This window comes from Sminthopsis crassicaudata, chromosome 3, assembly GCF_048593235.1.
Source record: "Sminthopsis crassicaudata isolate SCR6 chromosome 3, ASM4859323v1, whole genome shotgun sequence".
NCBI classification, from domain to species: Eukaryota; Metazoa; Chordata; class Mammalia; order Dasyuromorphia; family Dasyuridae; genus Sminthopsis; species Sminthopsis crassicaudata.
Window position 1 is genome coordinate 223,051,347 of NC_133619.1, and position 16,955 is coordinate 223,068,301.

Sequence of the window (16,955 nt, forward strand, 5' to 3'; positions counted from 1 at the left end):
TCACAAAATTAAATTCACATAATATATAACACATAACATTTCAGAATGTGAATCAATTTGTCTAGATGCCATATTCAGTGGAAATTTAGTTCATTCCCCCTTTGACGGCCAATAAATAGAGGTTCATAAAAAAGTTAGTCACTTCCCCATTTCTGCCACTTTGGATATTGAAGACTTTTAGTAATTTTTCTGACAACTGGTTACATTCCTGGCTGTTACTTACTTGGCAATGAAAAATGCTATCTGGAGCAATTACTATTCTGTTGACAAACAGCAATAAATGGAATTCAGAGTTTATTTTAGTTTTACCTTGCTAACATGATGTTGGAGGTTGGATTGCTGGTACCTGGTCCTGTTGGACTCCATTTGATGGTATAGATCTCTTTGCTGTGAGCCTGAAGATCATGGACACATGTATCTTGCTTCATACTCCAAATCTGTGTAATGCAAATAAAAAATAAATAAAATAAAATTTCTGAAACTTCTTTTCCTCCTCCTTACTTTGTTTCTTTCCTTCTTTTTTTTTTTTGGGGGGGGGGCAGACCCTGAGAAAGCATGCTGTGGACTGCTAATCTCTTTAACTGGCAATTCCATAATTAGATTCTAATTCCATTCTATATCCTGCAATTTATCTGTGAAACAATCTAGGATTTTAAACTGAAGCAAATTATGAAGATATCACAATTTAACTCTTTAATTTTACAGACAAGTTTTACAATGAAGTTGCCTTCTAATAGGCATTCTGTTATCATATCAGACACATCTGGGCTTACTGCTATACAGAATGTAAATATGATGTGGCTCCACATTTCTAGCTCTTGGATATCTGAATAATGATGAAAAACCAGATGTCATCAAAAGCAACAAAAGGCACTTGTGGTGCTAAGCTCTAAAAAATAAGCATGTCTTTAATAATGGGGTCCATTATGAAGAGATTAGCAATCATACTACTCAGAGACAAGATGAATATAATCCAATATTTGAGAAGATAGTGATTATAAGTCCAGAAAAAAGTTCACCTGTGTTAAATGAAAATTGGGAGCCACTGGATGAATAGTTAGTCAAATGATATATTGAACGGGAAATCCCTTTTTAAAATGAAAACAACATGCAGAGGCACAGAACTTTTTGCTAAACTTGGATTTTTTTTTTTTCTCAAAGTGATTGCTGTATGTCGATTTACTTCCCTATCTCTACCAAAAAAAAAAAAAAATAATGTAATAGTAAATTATTAAAAACCCAAACCAATCACTAGTAAGGTATATAAATAAAGGTGAAAAAAGTATGAACAAAGATATCTTTTAAATGATAAAAAAGAATTTGTTTTACATTGGTATGCATGCATATATTTTTTGAAGATACAGTTTATTTTCTGGATTAATCTCTTTTACCTTTAACGTCATGTCATCAGAGCAGGATGCTAACAGCATTCCAGAAGGATCCCATTTGATTGCATTGACTTCATTCTGAAATATAGAAGGGCTTTTAAAATTTTTTTTTTTTCTTTTTTAAAGGTAAGTAAAATCAAAATATCTGTTATCCAGCAGAGGGCAACAGAGTTTTACTTTTATCATTTAAAAATAAGATCTTTAGTTTAAAATAAATTATGCCTTAGATTTCCAAAGAACAAAACCCAAGTATATACCTAGCTTTCCCTACTCCCAATCTATTTTTTTCTTGAGCCATCCCTCTTTTCTTTCTCTTTCCTTCCCTGTTCTTTCCCTTCCTCCTCCCCCTCCACTCTCTCTCTCTCTCTCTCTCTCTCTCTCTCTCTCTCTCTCTCTCTCTCTCTCTCTCTCTCTCTCTCTCTCTCTCTCTCTCTCTGTCTCTGTCTTTATCTCTTTCTCTCTCCCTCTCTTCCCCCTGTCTCTGTGTCTCTGTCTGTCTCTCTCCTTCCCTCCTTCTCTGTCTCTCTGTCTCTCTCTCTCTCTCTGTCTCTCTGTATATTCTATTCATAGACTAGCACATTTGCTCATATTTCCTCTTAAAATATCTAAAATCAAAACTGGGAAGGACTGGGCTAGAGAAGGTGTACTAATAAAGTGAAATGAATAAAATTAGTTATAAAGTTCAATTAAAAAACAATCAGACTGCTTTGAAGAAGGGATAGACAAAAGTTTGGAAAACAAGGATTCTATGGCCTTAAAACTAGTGACACTTATACCAGAGATGATGCATGCCCTCATAAAAGACACTATTTTTAAAGGGGACAGGGCTGAAAAGGGAATGAGTAAATGGAGAGCACCATAGAGCCAGAAGATTTAGTCCCTGGTCTGTAGGAGTTAAAATTTGTTATAGGACCAGCACAAATCTTAACCACAAGGCAATGGAACACCAACATAAACAAACATACAGAGATTTTATACATATGTGCCAAGTACTCAGCAGACAGAAGAAGTAAAGTAGATTTTTGTAGTGACGACCATTATGGGGAAAAAAACCTTTTAAGAAAAATTAATTTAAAATTTGTTTCAATGAACAAAAATCTATTTTCTCTTAATCTCACATTTTCTTCTGCTCCTCCCATCAAGGGGAAAAAAACACAAAACCCTTATAACAAATATGCATAGTTTAGCAAAAAAAATTCCTGAATTAGTCAGAACAAGACCCCTTTTGATGGTTCTTATTGTAAATGTTCCAGATGGAAGCTGAAGCAGGTCTTTGCAGTGTGTTACCATTTATTCCTCTATGACCCAACCCCCACCCTCCAATATCTCATCTGGGAGCATTGCTGAGACAGGGCAGAGGAACAGTAGAAGATGTATTTTCCTAGGCCTTTTCTCTTAGAATCACCCAGAGGAAGTTGGAGAAATATGCTGAACTTTGTTTAACACATACTTTCTTTGGTTTGATAGTCTCAAAATGTTCAGAAGGAATAAGGGTTGAGCCCCACTGAGAATAAAAGAGGAAATAAGTGATCTGGGTGGGAAGGGTCAATAAATAAGTGATAATTATATACATATTATATAAATGTGAGATAATTCAAAGTGATATGGCAAAGAGACTCGCTCATGTGATTAACTGACCATAGTGTGTGACACTGTGTGTACACTCAGTATGCTGAATGTAAGTCAGAAGCCTGGTAAAGAACCTAGCACAGCTTGGAGCTGATACTTAAAGAAATGCACACATAATAGTTAAATTGATAACCAAAGTATTATTTGTATTTTGTCATCTGTCTACTATAGGAAATTCTGAGCTTTGTAAGTAAAAAGCAAAAATAATAAAAAACTTTTTAAAGCAGTGAGTCACTATATGGAGATGTGCTCTGCTTTCCAATGTCTGAATTGTACCACCTTTCCAGGTAGATTGAGATGAATGGAGAGATCAACAGTAAACATTAAATACTTACTTATGCATTAGGCACTTTGCTAATAAGTTGGTTATTATTCAGTTGTGTCTGATTCAAAATGTCCCCCTTTGGGGTTTCTTGGTCAAGAAACTGGAGTGATTTGCTATTTTCTTTTCTAGCTAATTTTTACAGATAAAGAATTGAGACAAATAGGATTAAGGGACTTGTTCAAGATCACACAGGTAGACCAGTGTGAGACTCCTGAAGGTGAGTCTTTTTGATTCCAAGCAGTGTTCCCTACCCACTGCACTACCTAGCTGCCCAGGTAACAAAGCTATTGTCTCTGCCCTCAAGGATTTTAAATTCTAAAATGGGGAAGACTGTAAAGGTTTTTTATAAAAGGGTTTACCCATGGGGAATTATAATTTAGAAATGGTAATGAGGAATTCTAGGCAAGGGAAGGTGAAAGCTCACCTAATGGAGCCCAGGATAAGTTCCAGAGGCAGAGTCCAAGGTTCTTGGGCAGGGGAGGGAGAGAAAGGACAGGGTTGAGGATGATGATCAGAGAACATAGGGAACATGGTATGCAGTGACACAGTGGTTCTTGCTAAAATAAGGCAAAATCTCATTGCCAAGAGCCTAAGTCATTCTAAGTTCCAGTTTGGGAGGAGATGTGTTTGAGGAGGAAGGGGAGGATAATGGTCAGAGTACAAGCTAGTTCACTGTGTGGTTTTATTTCTGCTTCTTTCTGATACCTGATGTCTGGACTCAATCTAACTACTATACAATGCTCATCAGGCACAAATGGCTTCAGGCATGGGCCGGCTCTTTTTAAAGACTTGAAAAGCTTCTAGAGGGCTTGCTCTGTGCCCTTAACCTCTTTTAAGAGACAAAAATATCACTGGTTTAAAATAAAAGCTCTTGAATCCCACGACATTCCCACCAAATGTGAATGTCACATTCAGAACGTTCACTTACTGTGTGTCCTTGGAAGGTTTTAACTGGGCGATCACAGCCAAGTCGGCATACATGGATACACATGTCTGTGCTGCAGGATGCAAAAGTAGTGTTGTTTTGCCAATCTACGTCCAGAGCAGGGGCTGCAAAGCATGAACAACAGGGAAGAGCAGAGAGAAGTCCCATTAGCCATTGTGGATGGGCACTGTCTCCACCAGCCTTTCTGTATGAAGTACAGTGTCTGTTCCCAATATATTAAATTTGAAGCTATTTATAACATAGAAAAATTTAAAAGGAAGAAGTGAGAACCAGAGTCGCTCGACATATGGGAGATCACAGATATAAATGGAGTTTGCAGAATAGCTCTTTTTCAAAGAACTACAGTCTAGGCAACTGAATCCATATCAAGTTTCAAACATTTACTGGATCAACCCTATGACCAAACCTATCTACTCCCTACTCTAGGCGAGTGCATTTTGTTTTTATCTGACCCATAATTTTCCAACATGAAGAAAGATGTCTAATTTTTAAGTGGGTGCATACTTCTCACCATTACCAATTCTAAATATCTGATTCCTGAGGCATGGTAAACTATAGTTTTCTTTTTTGCTTCTTTCTGAAGTAGGGAGAAAGACTGGTAAAGTTGACGACAGCCTCCTCATATGGGAGAGGGAAGAAGGGGGAAAGATAATTTAAAGAAGAAAGGGGAGGAAATTCATAACTATATGTGTCAAACTCCTATTTAAATGTGGATCTCTTTCTCTTAAAAATTTTTTTTGTTGTTATTTAATTATTGTTCGGTCCTATTTAACTCTTCATGAACCCATTGGGGGTTTTCCTGGCAAAGATACTGGAGTGGTTTGCCATTTCCTTCTCCAGCTCATTTTACAGATGGGGAAACTGAGGCAAATGAGGTTATAAATGACTTGCCTAGCTACGAAGTGTCTGAGGTCAGATTTAACTCGGGAAGATGAGACTTCCTGACTTCAGGTCTCGCACTCTATGCACTATTATATCTTGCTGCCCTTCAATTGTTACTTCCCTCCCATTCTGATCTTAGTAATGGGTATTATGTATATTATGGGTAATACCCATAAATGGGTTTTATACTTTAAGGGGACTTCTACATTTTACACACATTGATGGCTGAGCATCTTCTCTGTTCACTTGATAGTCTTAATCTTTTTTAAAAAAGTTTGATAAGACTATTACCAAACTTAACTACCCAATTTAGAGGATCTAAAAGATTCAATACTGAAGCTTGGCCCTCATTGTTAACTAAACAAAATCATAGGTGCAGGAAGGACTTGGACCTCATTGTTACTTAATTATCAAAAGTCCTTCAATATGAGGAAAAGTCTCAATATATCATGCACTCTGGTTCATCATCAGCATATTCCTTCAAAGTGAAGGTGTAAATGGGAGGGACACTGATTTAAAAGACATTATGTATTATACACACACACACACACATATACACACATTTGTATAAGGGACAGGTAGTGCAGTGGATAGAGCACTGGCTTGAAGTCAGAAGGACCCGCCCTCAAGTACATATTAGCTGTATGATCCCTGAGCAAGTCACTTAATCCTCTCAGCTCCTCCTTCTCTCCAATAAAACAAAAACAAAAACAAAAACAAAAAAAACCCTAAACAAACCCAAAATTGTATAAAAGGAGAAAAGGGGAGGAACCTGGAGGATTTCTATTTCTATTCTCCATTTTCTAGAACATGGAATAATTTATCAGTTTAATTGACTGTTACTTTGGAAGCAAGAAAAATTTGGCCTTTACAATGACACATTTAAAGTCAAAGAAATTATAACTGAGAAAAGAGGTCGGATGGCATGTCCCCAGTAGCTGGCTGGTTGTTTAAGAAGTCCTGGATCTGGATAACAGTGTACTCTGAATGAACACCTGAGAAAGGATACATAAGAGAAAATTTCCCCCCAAAAGTGGGCTGAGAGGATAAACAATTTCAAATTCTGTTGAAGGCAGGTCTTAATTATTTTGGTTTTCTTATTTTTTTAGTGGTCTTAAATGCCATAAAGAATAGGTTATTTTTCTTTGCTATTGACATTATATGATCTAAAAGGGACTAGAAATGAGTTAAAAGTCATCCAATCCAAACCCCTTAGTTTACAGATGAGGAAACAGAGGTACTGCAAAGGTAAGGCTTCCTCAAAGTCATGTTAGGTGGCTTAGGAAAGGATACTTTTTCCACTGATCCTCTTACAACATGAGTTAACCTTCACAGTCTGATGAGACATCCAGAACAGGAATTTCTTTTTAAAATTTTAAAAAAGTATTTATTTTAATACACTTTGCTTGATGAATCATGTTGGGAGAGACCAGAATGGGAATTTAGTGGAAGACAATATAATTTGGGAGTTAAGAAAAAAACTGGCTTTCTCACTTAGCACCATAAAGCATAGCTTCTTAATTACCAGGGAGCAATAACAGAGAAGGCTTTGGAATTAGAAAGAGTAATGCAATTTTCATATCTTGAATTATAAAGCTTTAGTAAAAACCAATTATTTCTAGCCACAGGTATATAAGGCTAGGCTAGGATTTCTAACAGGTGGGATCAGATGTAGTAGAAGGAGCATGTATGAAGGGGAGCAAGTAGGTGAGTTTGGATGGACCATGGAGTGTGCAGGAGAGTAATATTGTAAAATAACCCTGGAAAGCTAAGTTGGAGTGTGGGGAACAATTTTGTTTTTGTATACCCTGTGTCTGAAACAGGGCTAACACTTAATAAATGCCTATTGAATTAAATTATTCCATCTTTAGAGCTCTGTCTTCTTCAGTAAGATTTTGGATTATGATGCCCGTTGTAGGCATTTTTTCAGATCAGGTACAAATGATTATTTCTAACTCATAAGTTAAGAAATTTGAAACATAATGAGGCCATTATACCACTCTGTCCATGGGACGCATAGCACTATATGAAGCCCAAAGGAAGTCACTTGGGTCTAGTATCCATGACCTTATTATCTGTCTAGTGCTTTGGTTAATGACTGTTAAGCATCCGGAAATCAGACAGTGATATATAGCTATGCTAAGAAATAATGAAGTGCTTTGCTTGTGGGGGAAGGGAGGAAAGAAACATCACAAGGTTGCTAAGAAACATATACAACCAGAGGCTAACTAATTTACTCAAGGTTAAACAGTGAGTCAGCATCAGAGACAGAAAGATAATTCAGGTTTTCCTGTGTTCTAACAAAAAGATTTCTCTTCCTCATTTCCCCTGCTATTCTTTAAATAATGGGCTGAACCCTTCTGCTATCTATCTCCCATACAATGGCGGCGATGCTATTAACTTCAATGTACGACTTCATGCCCAAGGGAAAGATACTGTGTGGGCAGAGCTGGCTGAATGTCAGGAAAGGCTTTTTAAAAATGATATAAATCACAAGAGCAAAAGTTCTTTTTTTCTTTCTTTTTTTTTTTTTTTAATACTCCCAGCAGTGTGTTTAACCATGGCACAACTATTCTTGGAGTATTTCCCACGTGCACCCAGAGGAATGAAAGAAATAATCAGTTCTGTCAGAATGCTGATCAGTTAGCCACAGGACAATGCTTACAGATGATTCTCATTTATAACCCCCCAAAATTAATTAAATAATGAATTCCAGGGGGCAAGCTCTGTATTTGGGTCTCTTATTAATACAATGGAAAATGTGAAGACCTGACAGGAAGGTTTAGGGGATGATTACCAGGAATTGAGCACCAAAATCAGTATTGTTCCAGGACTAAAAATTAGGAGTTGCTTCCATTTATTTTTCTGTCTTGGCTCTGCTGGGAGTGGGACTCCATCCTACCTGCCTTTGATGACATCAAAGCTGTCACCTAAGAATCCTGTAGGAGCCATTTGTTCCTGAAGATGTGCAGCAGTTCCAGGGAAGGGAAATGAGGAAAGATTGAGGTGTGATGTAGAAATTTGTGCTTATGCCAGTAGGGACTCCTTGCACCAGAAAATTTCCTTATTCTGCAGGGAGCTGCTTGGATGTAATTTTTAGGGTATAGTGCTTAACACAACCTTACTAATAATGACAAGGCATTTAATAAATACTGTCACAGTTGCTAATAACGATGGAGGGAGTCCCATGATTTCCTCACACCATTTGGATAACTGCTTGATGAATGGAAATACAATTTCTTACCCTATCCAATTAAGTGACTAACCCCCAAAAGGAATTTTTGCTCTTATATTTTCATAGCTTCTAGACCACTGAATAAAACAAATAAACCATCCATTAGGACCTGAGGAAATTTCTGATCAATTGCAGGGTTGTGGGGCACAGGGAATAAACTGCCAGATTTAGGGTCTTTCACAGGCTGCACTGTGAAGCATCTATCAATCAACCAAGAAGCATTTCTTCAGTACCTATTATCTAGCAGACACTGTGTTAGACACCAGATTATAGCCTATAGAAGAGCTCAAGACCATAGAAGTTGTGAACATGAGAGGTAAAATTTTAATTTAGACCCTCTACTTCCAAAATCAATGCTATTTTCCTTGTAATAGATTGAATCAGGAAACCTTGGGTTCAAAATGTACCTCTCAATGCGATGTATGAAGATGACCATGTCACTTAATCATTTTAAGTCTCATTTCCCCATCTTTAATTTGGGAATAATAATAATGCCAATATTTACCTGAGATAGTTACTGTGAGAAGTAAGTAACACAATACCCACAAAGTCTTTGTAAACTTGAAAGAGCTATGCAACTGCATATCTACTTGCAATCATCATTATAAATATCTCCCACTGGCAAAATAATTCTAAGCCAAAAGCTCCAACAGAGAAAAACTAGAGGATTATTAATCTTGTACACAAGTTGGATGACATTCTCCTCCCTGAAGGCCAGTGAATACATTTGGGGATCACTACATTTTGCTGAAAGACTGCAAACAAATTATTAATGAGCATGCTAAAGGGAACACAATGGTCCAGAATTTGACTGCAATAGAATCTAGAAAATAGCAAGAGTAATGTTTGCAAGGTTTCAAATGGATTTCTAGCCAGACACAGAACTTCCAGCATTCTGGGATTGCAAATCTGTCATCAGGCCTATCACTATAACAGAGAATGTGATTGTTTTTAGAATTATGCCAAACCAACAAACAAAAAAATGAAATCCAGGAGGAATAATAGGAATGGTGTCTGACAAAATCAAAATAAAGATCAATAGGACAGATCATAAATGTCTAGAATAAAAGTATAATAGTAAAATACATAGATGAAAATCAGTAATTAGGATATAGTATTTCGGGGGGGGGGTCCTGTTATATTTATCATATGGTCCTTCATGACCTACTTTTTCCTCTATTCTCCTATCTTATTGTTCTTTTTTGGTTTCTTTTGCTAGATATCACCTATGTCAAATCTCTTACATATGGGTGTCTTAAGGCTCTGCCCTTTTTTCTCTCTATACTTTCTATCTTAGTGATCTCATCAGCTCCAACAGGTTCAATTATCATTTTTATATATAATATATGTATATTAATAATATATAATATAATATAATAATATACATACATAACTAAAAGATTGCTTCACCTATAGATTGAACACAGATATAGTCTCATCTCCACATATTTATTCTAAATATCCTCCATATTTAGAAAGTTCATCTCTCCCTCTTAGAATCCCTGATCTTTCTTTAAGATTCAGCTCAAATGTCACCTTCTGCAGGAATCATCCTTACAATCCCCCCACCTCCACCTCATTTAGAGTATTCTCTTCTATTTTTACTTTCCATTTACTCTGTATGAAACTTCCATACATCTATTTTACTACATGCTATTCTTTCCTTGTTATGATATAGGTCCCTGGAGAGAATTTTTTCTTTAAATCTCTGACCCTTAGCAAAACGTTAGGCTATAGTGAACACTTAATAAATGCTTTCACAATACTGACTGACTGATCACAGACCCTCTAAAATAATAAGCCTGATTGGGTAAAAGCAATACTAATGAATGGGGCCTCCAATGCATTTGAAGCATTGCAAGAAGTATCTTACAAACTCTTCAGAACAACAATGCATTTTCTAGCTTTTCCCTGAGGCAAATATCCTGTTGCCTTTGAAGTGATTTGTATTAGGTATCAGGGGTATTTCTTAGAAGTTGGTGTGAAATCATACACCCCAATTAGGATTCATTCAGCTCTCTCTGATAAGAGGCCAGAGCAAAACCTTCACAGTTAGGGCAAAAACCATTGGGAATGAATCAACTAAGACCTAGGGGCCTTGGAGAGACTTGGCAAGCCCCTTTTAATTCAGCTGTTTTTGAATTTAAATTCTCTGCCCTACTGGGTCCAACTATGATTTAAGAGATCAAATGGAGAACTGTTTCATTGTATTCTTGGCTACAGTTCTTTGTACACTAGCTGATGCACAGTAGATGGAGTGATGGCTTTGGGTACTTACCAACTCCAACTGCCTCAGCTCCCTCAATGATATGAGGTATAATAATGGGATATCCCTTGCAGGGTTTTTGTGAGAATCAACTGAGATATTTGTAAAAAGTGCATGGTGCATAGTAGATTTATACATAGTATAAACACCTATTCCATTCTCATCTCTGTCCTGATCCAGTCTGTCTATTTAAAAAACAAAGTTCTGCCTATTTCTAAACTTGCCCATCACAGCAGCTCAGGTATATGAAAGATAATTTTCTCTAACCCCTCCTTTTACTAATGAGGAAACTCATTCTCTGATCAGATTTCTTGTCCTTCACTCCTGAAAGTCCTAAGTGAGGGCCTTTGTTCTGAATTTGTTTTTATTCAGTCATTTCAGTAACATCTGACTCTTCATAACCTTATTTAGGATTTTCTTGGCAAAGACATAACAATGGTTTGCCATTTCCTTTTCCAGCTCATTTTTACAGATAAACAAATAGAGGCAAGTGAGGTTAAATGATTTGCTGAATTTGAACTCAGATCTTTCTGAATGAATCCAAGTCTCCAAGTCCTATGCTCTAACCTACTATGCCATTTAGCTGCTCTCCATTCTGAACAAACAGCTTCAATACCTGTTTAACCTGAGTTATCTGTTAAGATCTCATTTCTTAATATCCATTTCCAACTCTTGCCTGACTAATACAGATAACATTTGGCATGGCGAGTAAGCTTCTGAAATCTGCTTATGGAGTTATTATTACATGGGCTTATTACATCATGGTCTACCAAACTCTCAAGTTTCTCTTCCTTCATCAAACAACTTCACAAAAATTCACCTTCCAAAGACTGAAGCTTCTTTAATATCCCTACCCCATCCAAAAGAATTTGGTTTCTGGGCAGAAACCTGGTACATCCAGTGAGCCCCACAAATCAGTGATAATTTCTTCTGTGGGATAAGTAAGAGACTGGAAATGTATTGTTCTGTGAGTTCAATTATAGCATCCAAAGTAAGGCTCCAATTAAAAATACCTCCAAATTGTGGTAAGGATGTGTGGTCTTGTTCTTAGGAATTATTTTGCATCCTGGATTGATTCTATCAAACATCAAATTATCAAGGTTAGTCTCTAACATGTGTTTAACCTAATAAAATTATACTATAGCGATATTTGAAAATGTTCTTATTTGGGCATTTTATCACCTTAATTTATTAAGAGTCAGTTAGGAGTCCCTTTAAAATTCAGCAGCAAGTCCTTTGGGAAGAAAAACAAATTGTTTTCAAGGATGCTATTTCCCTGAGGGAGAGCAAAGTCTTCTGTCATCTTTAAGACATTTTGTCCCAAGACAATTATAAGGGAAGCTCTATCAACTCACTTCTTAGCTTAAGGGTCACCCACAGAAACATGATAGCTTAAAAAAAGGCTGAGGATGGGAACAAAATAAAAGTTAGGGATCTGGACAACTTAAATCCTTAAGACACCTGTCTTAAGGTACCCTATGTTGCTTCATGAAACTCAAATATACTCCACAAGGTGATAATGAATGTGGTTCAGTGCAGATCAATGATAAATAATCCCCTTTTAGAACAACAGGGAAAATATCATATGCTTTTTACGTGGAAGGCTGCCCCTTTGTCCACCTCAAGCAGGTGATGGAGCTGAGGGCACGCACACTGCTCAGACAACCTTTAGAACAAAACTTTTTGATAAGACACAAATTTCAGCTCTTGCTTCCCTTTTCACCTTGATGTTGAACGCTACTCTAAAGGTCATTTCTTAAAATTACTTTTGGGTACCAGAAAATAATAATTACCTGAATGAAAAGGAAACTGCTGTTTTGCTTCTCCTGTATGGGCATCCCAAATTATTGTTGTCTGTGCTCCGGAAACAAAAGAAGAAGTTAATTATTTTGCTCTTTTCAAAGTTCCTTCTAGGAAAAATGTCTGCTAAAAGGAAACAGTACATTTTGAATCATCTTCTTAGGTGAAAGCTACAAATTTATATCTTGCTTGGGAAGAGAGGAGGAAAAAGCTAATGCCAAAATCCAACAATTTTTACTTGTCCTTCTGACCAGGTCAAAACAAAATGCAACGAAAAAAAAATTTATTAGGTCACTCTAGAAGTGGACAATTCTGACATTCCCTATGACTGCAAATTTTCACTGCACACAGCAGCTGCATTATGCTATGGCTAGTGAAAAATGTCTGCGTAATTGCCTGTTTCTGTCAAAAAATTTTTTAAAAGTCAGAATTCTTGCATTAAGGTATGGAAAATAGTATCAACTATAGTCCATTCTTTCACTTAGTAGGGGAAACTAGGAAAGACTAATTGGAATTACCTCTCAATTAACTGAAATTTTGATTTCCTAGCATTTCCTCCTCAATCTCCCCATCACATAACAAAACTGTTATTTAGCAAGACTGTAGAAAAATTTCTGCTGATTGGTGGCTGGAGAAAACATTATTTCAATGACAGTTTATAAATGTGGGGTTAGAATTGGACCAATTAACAGAGGTTTTTTTTTTTTTTTTTCTCCACTGAAATAATATTCTTACAACTGGATATTCAGTTAGATAAATGTAAAGTTAGAGCATATGAGGAGATTACTTAATCTCTTAGATCCTGACTTCTAATAAATTGAAATTTGCTAGTCAATGAATGCATAAAGTTGAAAACAGACAAAGAAAACTTATTTTTGATTTCAATTTTCAAATATCCTGAAAAATACTGTTAGGATTTTGAGTCCTAGTGTAGTTGCCAAACTTTATAAAACAAAATTCACTAGGAAGGTCAACAGGGTAACTCCTGCAAACTGCATTTCTTTCCAGATAGATTTCTTTTCTGAATTATTACTATACCATTACTACACCATTTATTAAATTACTGCTACTTTCCACTAAATTGTAACATTGTAATAAGTCTGCCAAAGTACATATTTATTTCCCCACAGTAACATACAGCAGAGACTTTATCTAATTATAATTTTACTAATGGGTAATAATTTAATCAACAAGTAGAAAAATTTAGCTACCTACATTTATTTCTCTGTAAGAAGGAGATGAATAATACATTTTCTGCTTTGTATTCATGTTATACAGTTCAGGAAAAAATTTGGTAAAATATTTGTGGTTTTAAAAAAGGTGAATTCTAATTTGGATATTTAAATTCATAAAGTCAATTTTAGAGGTATGCATCTGTATTAAGAATTAAGGAGAACAAATTATTATTCAGATATTTAGGATATAGAATAAACATGTTACACTCATATAAAATGATTTTCTTTTTTTGTGTTTTCACCTGTTTTAGTGTCCAGTTTCCTCCAAGGTAAGATGTATCTATTTAAATATGCATTCTATATAACATTTACCAGTACGGTAATTCACATATTGAAACTTAGTAAATATTATTTGACGATAATAGTAGCATTTCTAAAAGGGTCAAATTTGTTATGTATTTTTTAAATTTAAAAATGAAAAAAAAATAGTAACTCCAGATGTTTTTCTAATGATTTAGAAATTATAATCATTAATCATAATTAGTAATTATCACAAATAACACATTGACAATAAATAATATTACACGCAATATATGATTACAATTCAATAAATTATATGGTGCATTATAATTGTAATAATTATAATTAATAATTATTATAATCACTGGGTATACATATAAACGAAAGCATTACATATTTCTGACTATAGGTAAAAATAAAGGTACAAAAATATGTTCAAACTCACTTGGTTTGCTTTTAATACTTCTTTTCAAGAAGAGCCATGACTTGAGAACAAATATGCCAAAAATGTATTGAAAAAGTACCTTTTCTATGAAACACATCCTGATACTGACCTAATGGTACTGTACAAACACAGCAATTATATTTAGTGTCCACAACAACTCAATCTCAAATAGGACCAGTGGACCAAGGAGCCACATTTCCAAAAGTGTATGAATATCATGACACTAAGGCCTTTGCCATAAATCCTCAAATCCTGAAAATTGCCTTATAGCCACTGCAAGTCCTAGTTTTGGATCCGTTTTCTTTTTAATGAATAAATATGTAATTAACAAATCTTTCTAAGGGAAACAAAAGTTTAGGGAATAATAGCAAAATGTATGAGTGATTCCAATAAAATTTAAAATAACTATAACATTAGAGTTTGAGTTCATGGACATAAAAGGACACATAATTTTATTAAAGGGGGGGGGAAGATTAGATGTTGGTGGAAAAGCATTTTTTGTTGTTAAAATAATCTACTGAGTAAAAGTTATGAGAGGACAATTCAGTTATTTTCACTCTCCTTCTAGGCATTGCATACCTCAAACTGGGAAGCTGTTCAAAATTCATCATATGGAATGCATTTATTCAAACTCTTAGGAGTAATCTAATCTCTTTTACTTGATGAGATCAAGACCCATAAGAATAAATGAACCCCAACTCTTTTGATGTATTAGGGCAGGTAAAATGGGAAATTTTAGAATTCAAATAAATCATTATATTTTCAAGAGTTCACAAATCAGGACACTCACTGATCAAAGGGTTACATTTTTCTAATACTCACTTTATCAACACCAGCACTCAAAATGTAATTCCCCTTTTTGTTCCATTTTAAAGCAAAGATGGGACCTTTATGTTGACCTAAGGTGCTTGCCAGGTTACCTGTTATATAAAAACAAAAAAATGCTGACTATACAACATTAGTATAATCACCCAATCAAAATAAAAGATGTCCCACTATCATTTACCTTAACAACATGATTATTATCCAACTTACCATCTTCTGTCCATATTCTTGCAAAGCCATCATATGAACCTGTAGCCAACAGTGTTCCATCACTCTGGAGTGCAAAAGAAAGAGCAAAAATGATTTTAGGAAAGAAAAGGTAATGATAATGTCATATCAATCCTAATCCACATTTTAAAGTAAGAATTAAAATTAAGCATTAAATCATCAAATCTGATTACTTTAGACCCCGGCACTTAATGAAAATATAAGCCATACAGAAACATTGCTGAGCAATAAACATGCATTCGTAGCATTCTAAATTTTATGTTGCCTAAGATATATACACTGTGTTTCTAATTAATGACTTCATTTAAAATAGGCAGTACAGTTGATGTTATAAAAACAAACAGATATGATTATTCTTAGCCTTCTTCAAATAAAAGCAATTACTATTAAATATAAAATTATAGATTTGATGAATATGGAATTTATCATGAAATGGTGGAATTTGTGGGGAAAAAACTTAAAAGCACCTGAGGGGGAAGGGCAGTGAAAGAATATCAATACTCAAACAAGGAGAAAATTATGGAAAAACAGCATATGTCACCATATATAACTCATAAACAAATACAGAATAAATCTGCTGCTAATGAAATATTATGTTTCCTCATTTGAATATAAAAATTTGATATCCATTTCAAAACCATTTGTTGTGGCTTGACCTGGGCCAAGCTGTCCCACAGGGAGGCTTACTTCCAGAACCATCAGATCAATTTTTAAAGTATAGAGCATAATGGAATCATATCGGGAAAAATGTGGATAATAAATTTTCGCCAATAATTGTTCAACTCTTTATAAAGACTGCTCTTTCAAAGCAGTTAAATGATCTTTATGATACTTACATTCCAGTCCAATGAAGTTACATCTTTATTACTAGGGACATCATGTCCTCCTTCTCGTATACAATGCCTCAAAACTAGCTGGGTAGAACCACCATTACTGTTTTCATTAAGATTCCATATCCTTGCAGTTGAGTCTCCAGACCTACAAAATGAAAATCCATTCACGATTATCTTCTGGCTTTGGTGAAAGGAATATTAGGGGATAGCATCTAACAATCCAATATATTTATTTATAGTGGGCATTTTTTGAATTCTCATTATGCTAAACCTTACTCCTTTGATTCCTTTCCTTACATATACAAAACTAATTTTTATGTAATAATTTAAAATGTTAGTCCTGTACTTTTTTTTTTTGAAGAAAGTCTTGCCTCAAGTGAACTGCTGTGAGTCCATTCTGAGACTAAAGTATTCTGATTTTGGTCAATAGTTCCCTTTTTTAGTGGGGAACAGAAGTGAAAAGAACATGGAAGTATCACTGACAAAAGGGGTGGCTGAACTTTATGAAGTCTGATTATAACTTGCAGTAAATATGCTGATCTAGAATCATTCTACCTGAACTTCAGCTTAACAGGTTCATATTTAATAGAAGTGATTTATCATATTGAGATACTTATTTGCCTACATAAAGGCAGTTGTCTAATAGAGGTATTATTGTTTAGAGTGTAGAAATCTTTG

At 35.2% G+C, this 16,955-nt stretch overlaps 1 protein-coding gene across 12 annotated transcripts in view; it reads right to left on the bottom strand.

Annotated features, from left to right (window-relative positions):
* The window catches only part of TBL1X (transducin beta like 1 X-linked), a 354,204-nt gene that overhangs the window by 13,348 nt on the left and 323,901 nt on the right, over positions 1–16,955 (bottom strand). For all 12 annotated transcript variants that reach the window (XM_074300052.1, XM_074300041.1, XM_074300045.1 and 9 more), the window contains 7 exons: positions 16,281–16,422; positions 15,427–15,490; positions 15,214–15,311; positions 12,465–12,525; positions 4,271–4,392; positions 1,392–1,466; positions 310–437 (listed from right to left, as the gene is read on the bottom strand). In XM_074300052.1, coding sequence (XP_074156153.1) covers positions 310–437; positions 1,392–1,466; positions 4,271–4,392; positions 12,465–12,525; positions 15,214–15,311; positions 15,427–15,490; positions 16,281–16,422 — 690 coding nt within the window. The remainder of the gene's footprint in view (positions 1–309; positions 438–1,391; positions 1,467–4,270; positions 4,393–12,464; positions 12,526–15,213; positions 15,312–15,426; positions 15,491–16,280; positions 16,423–16,955) is intronic.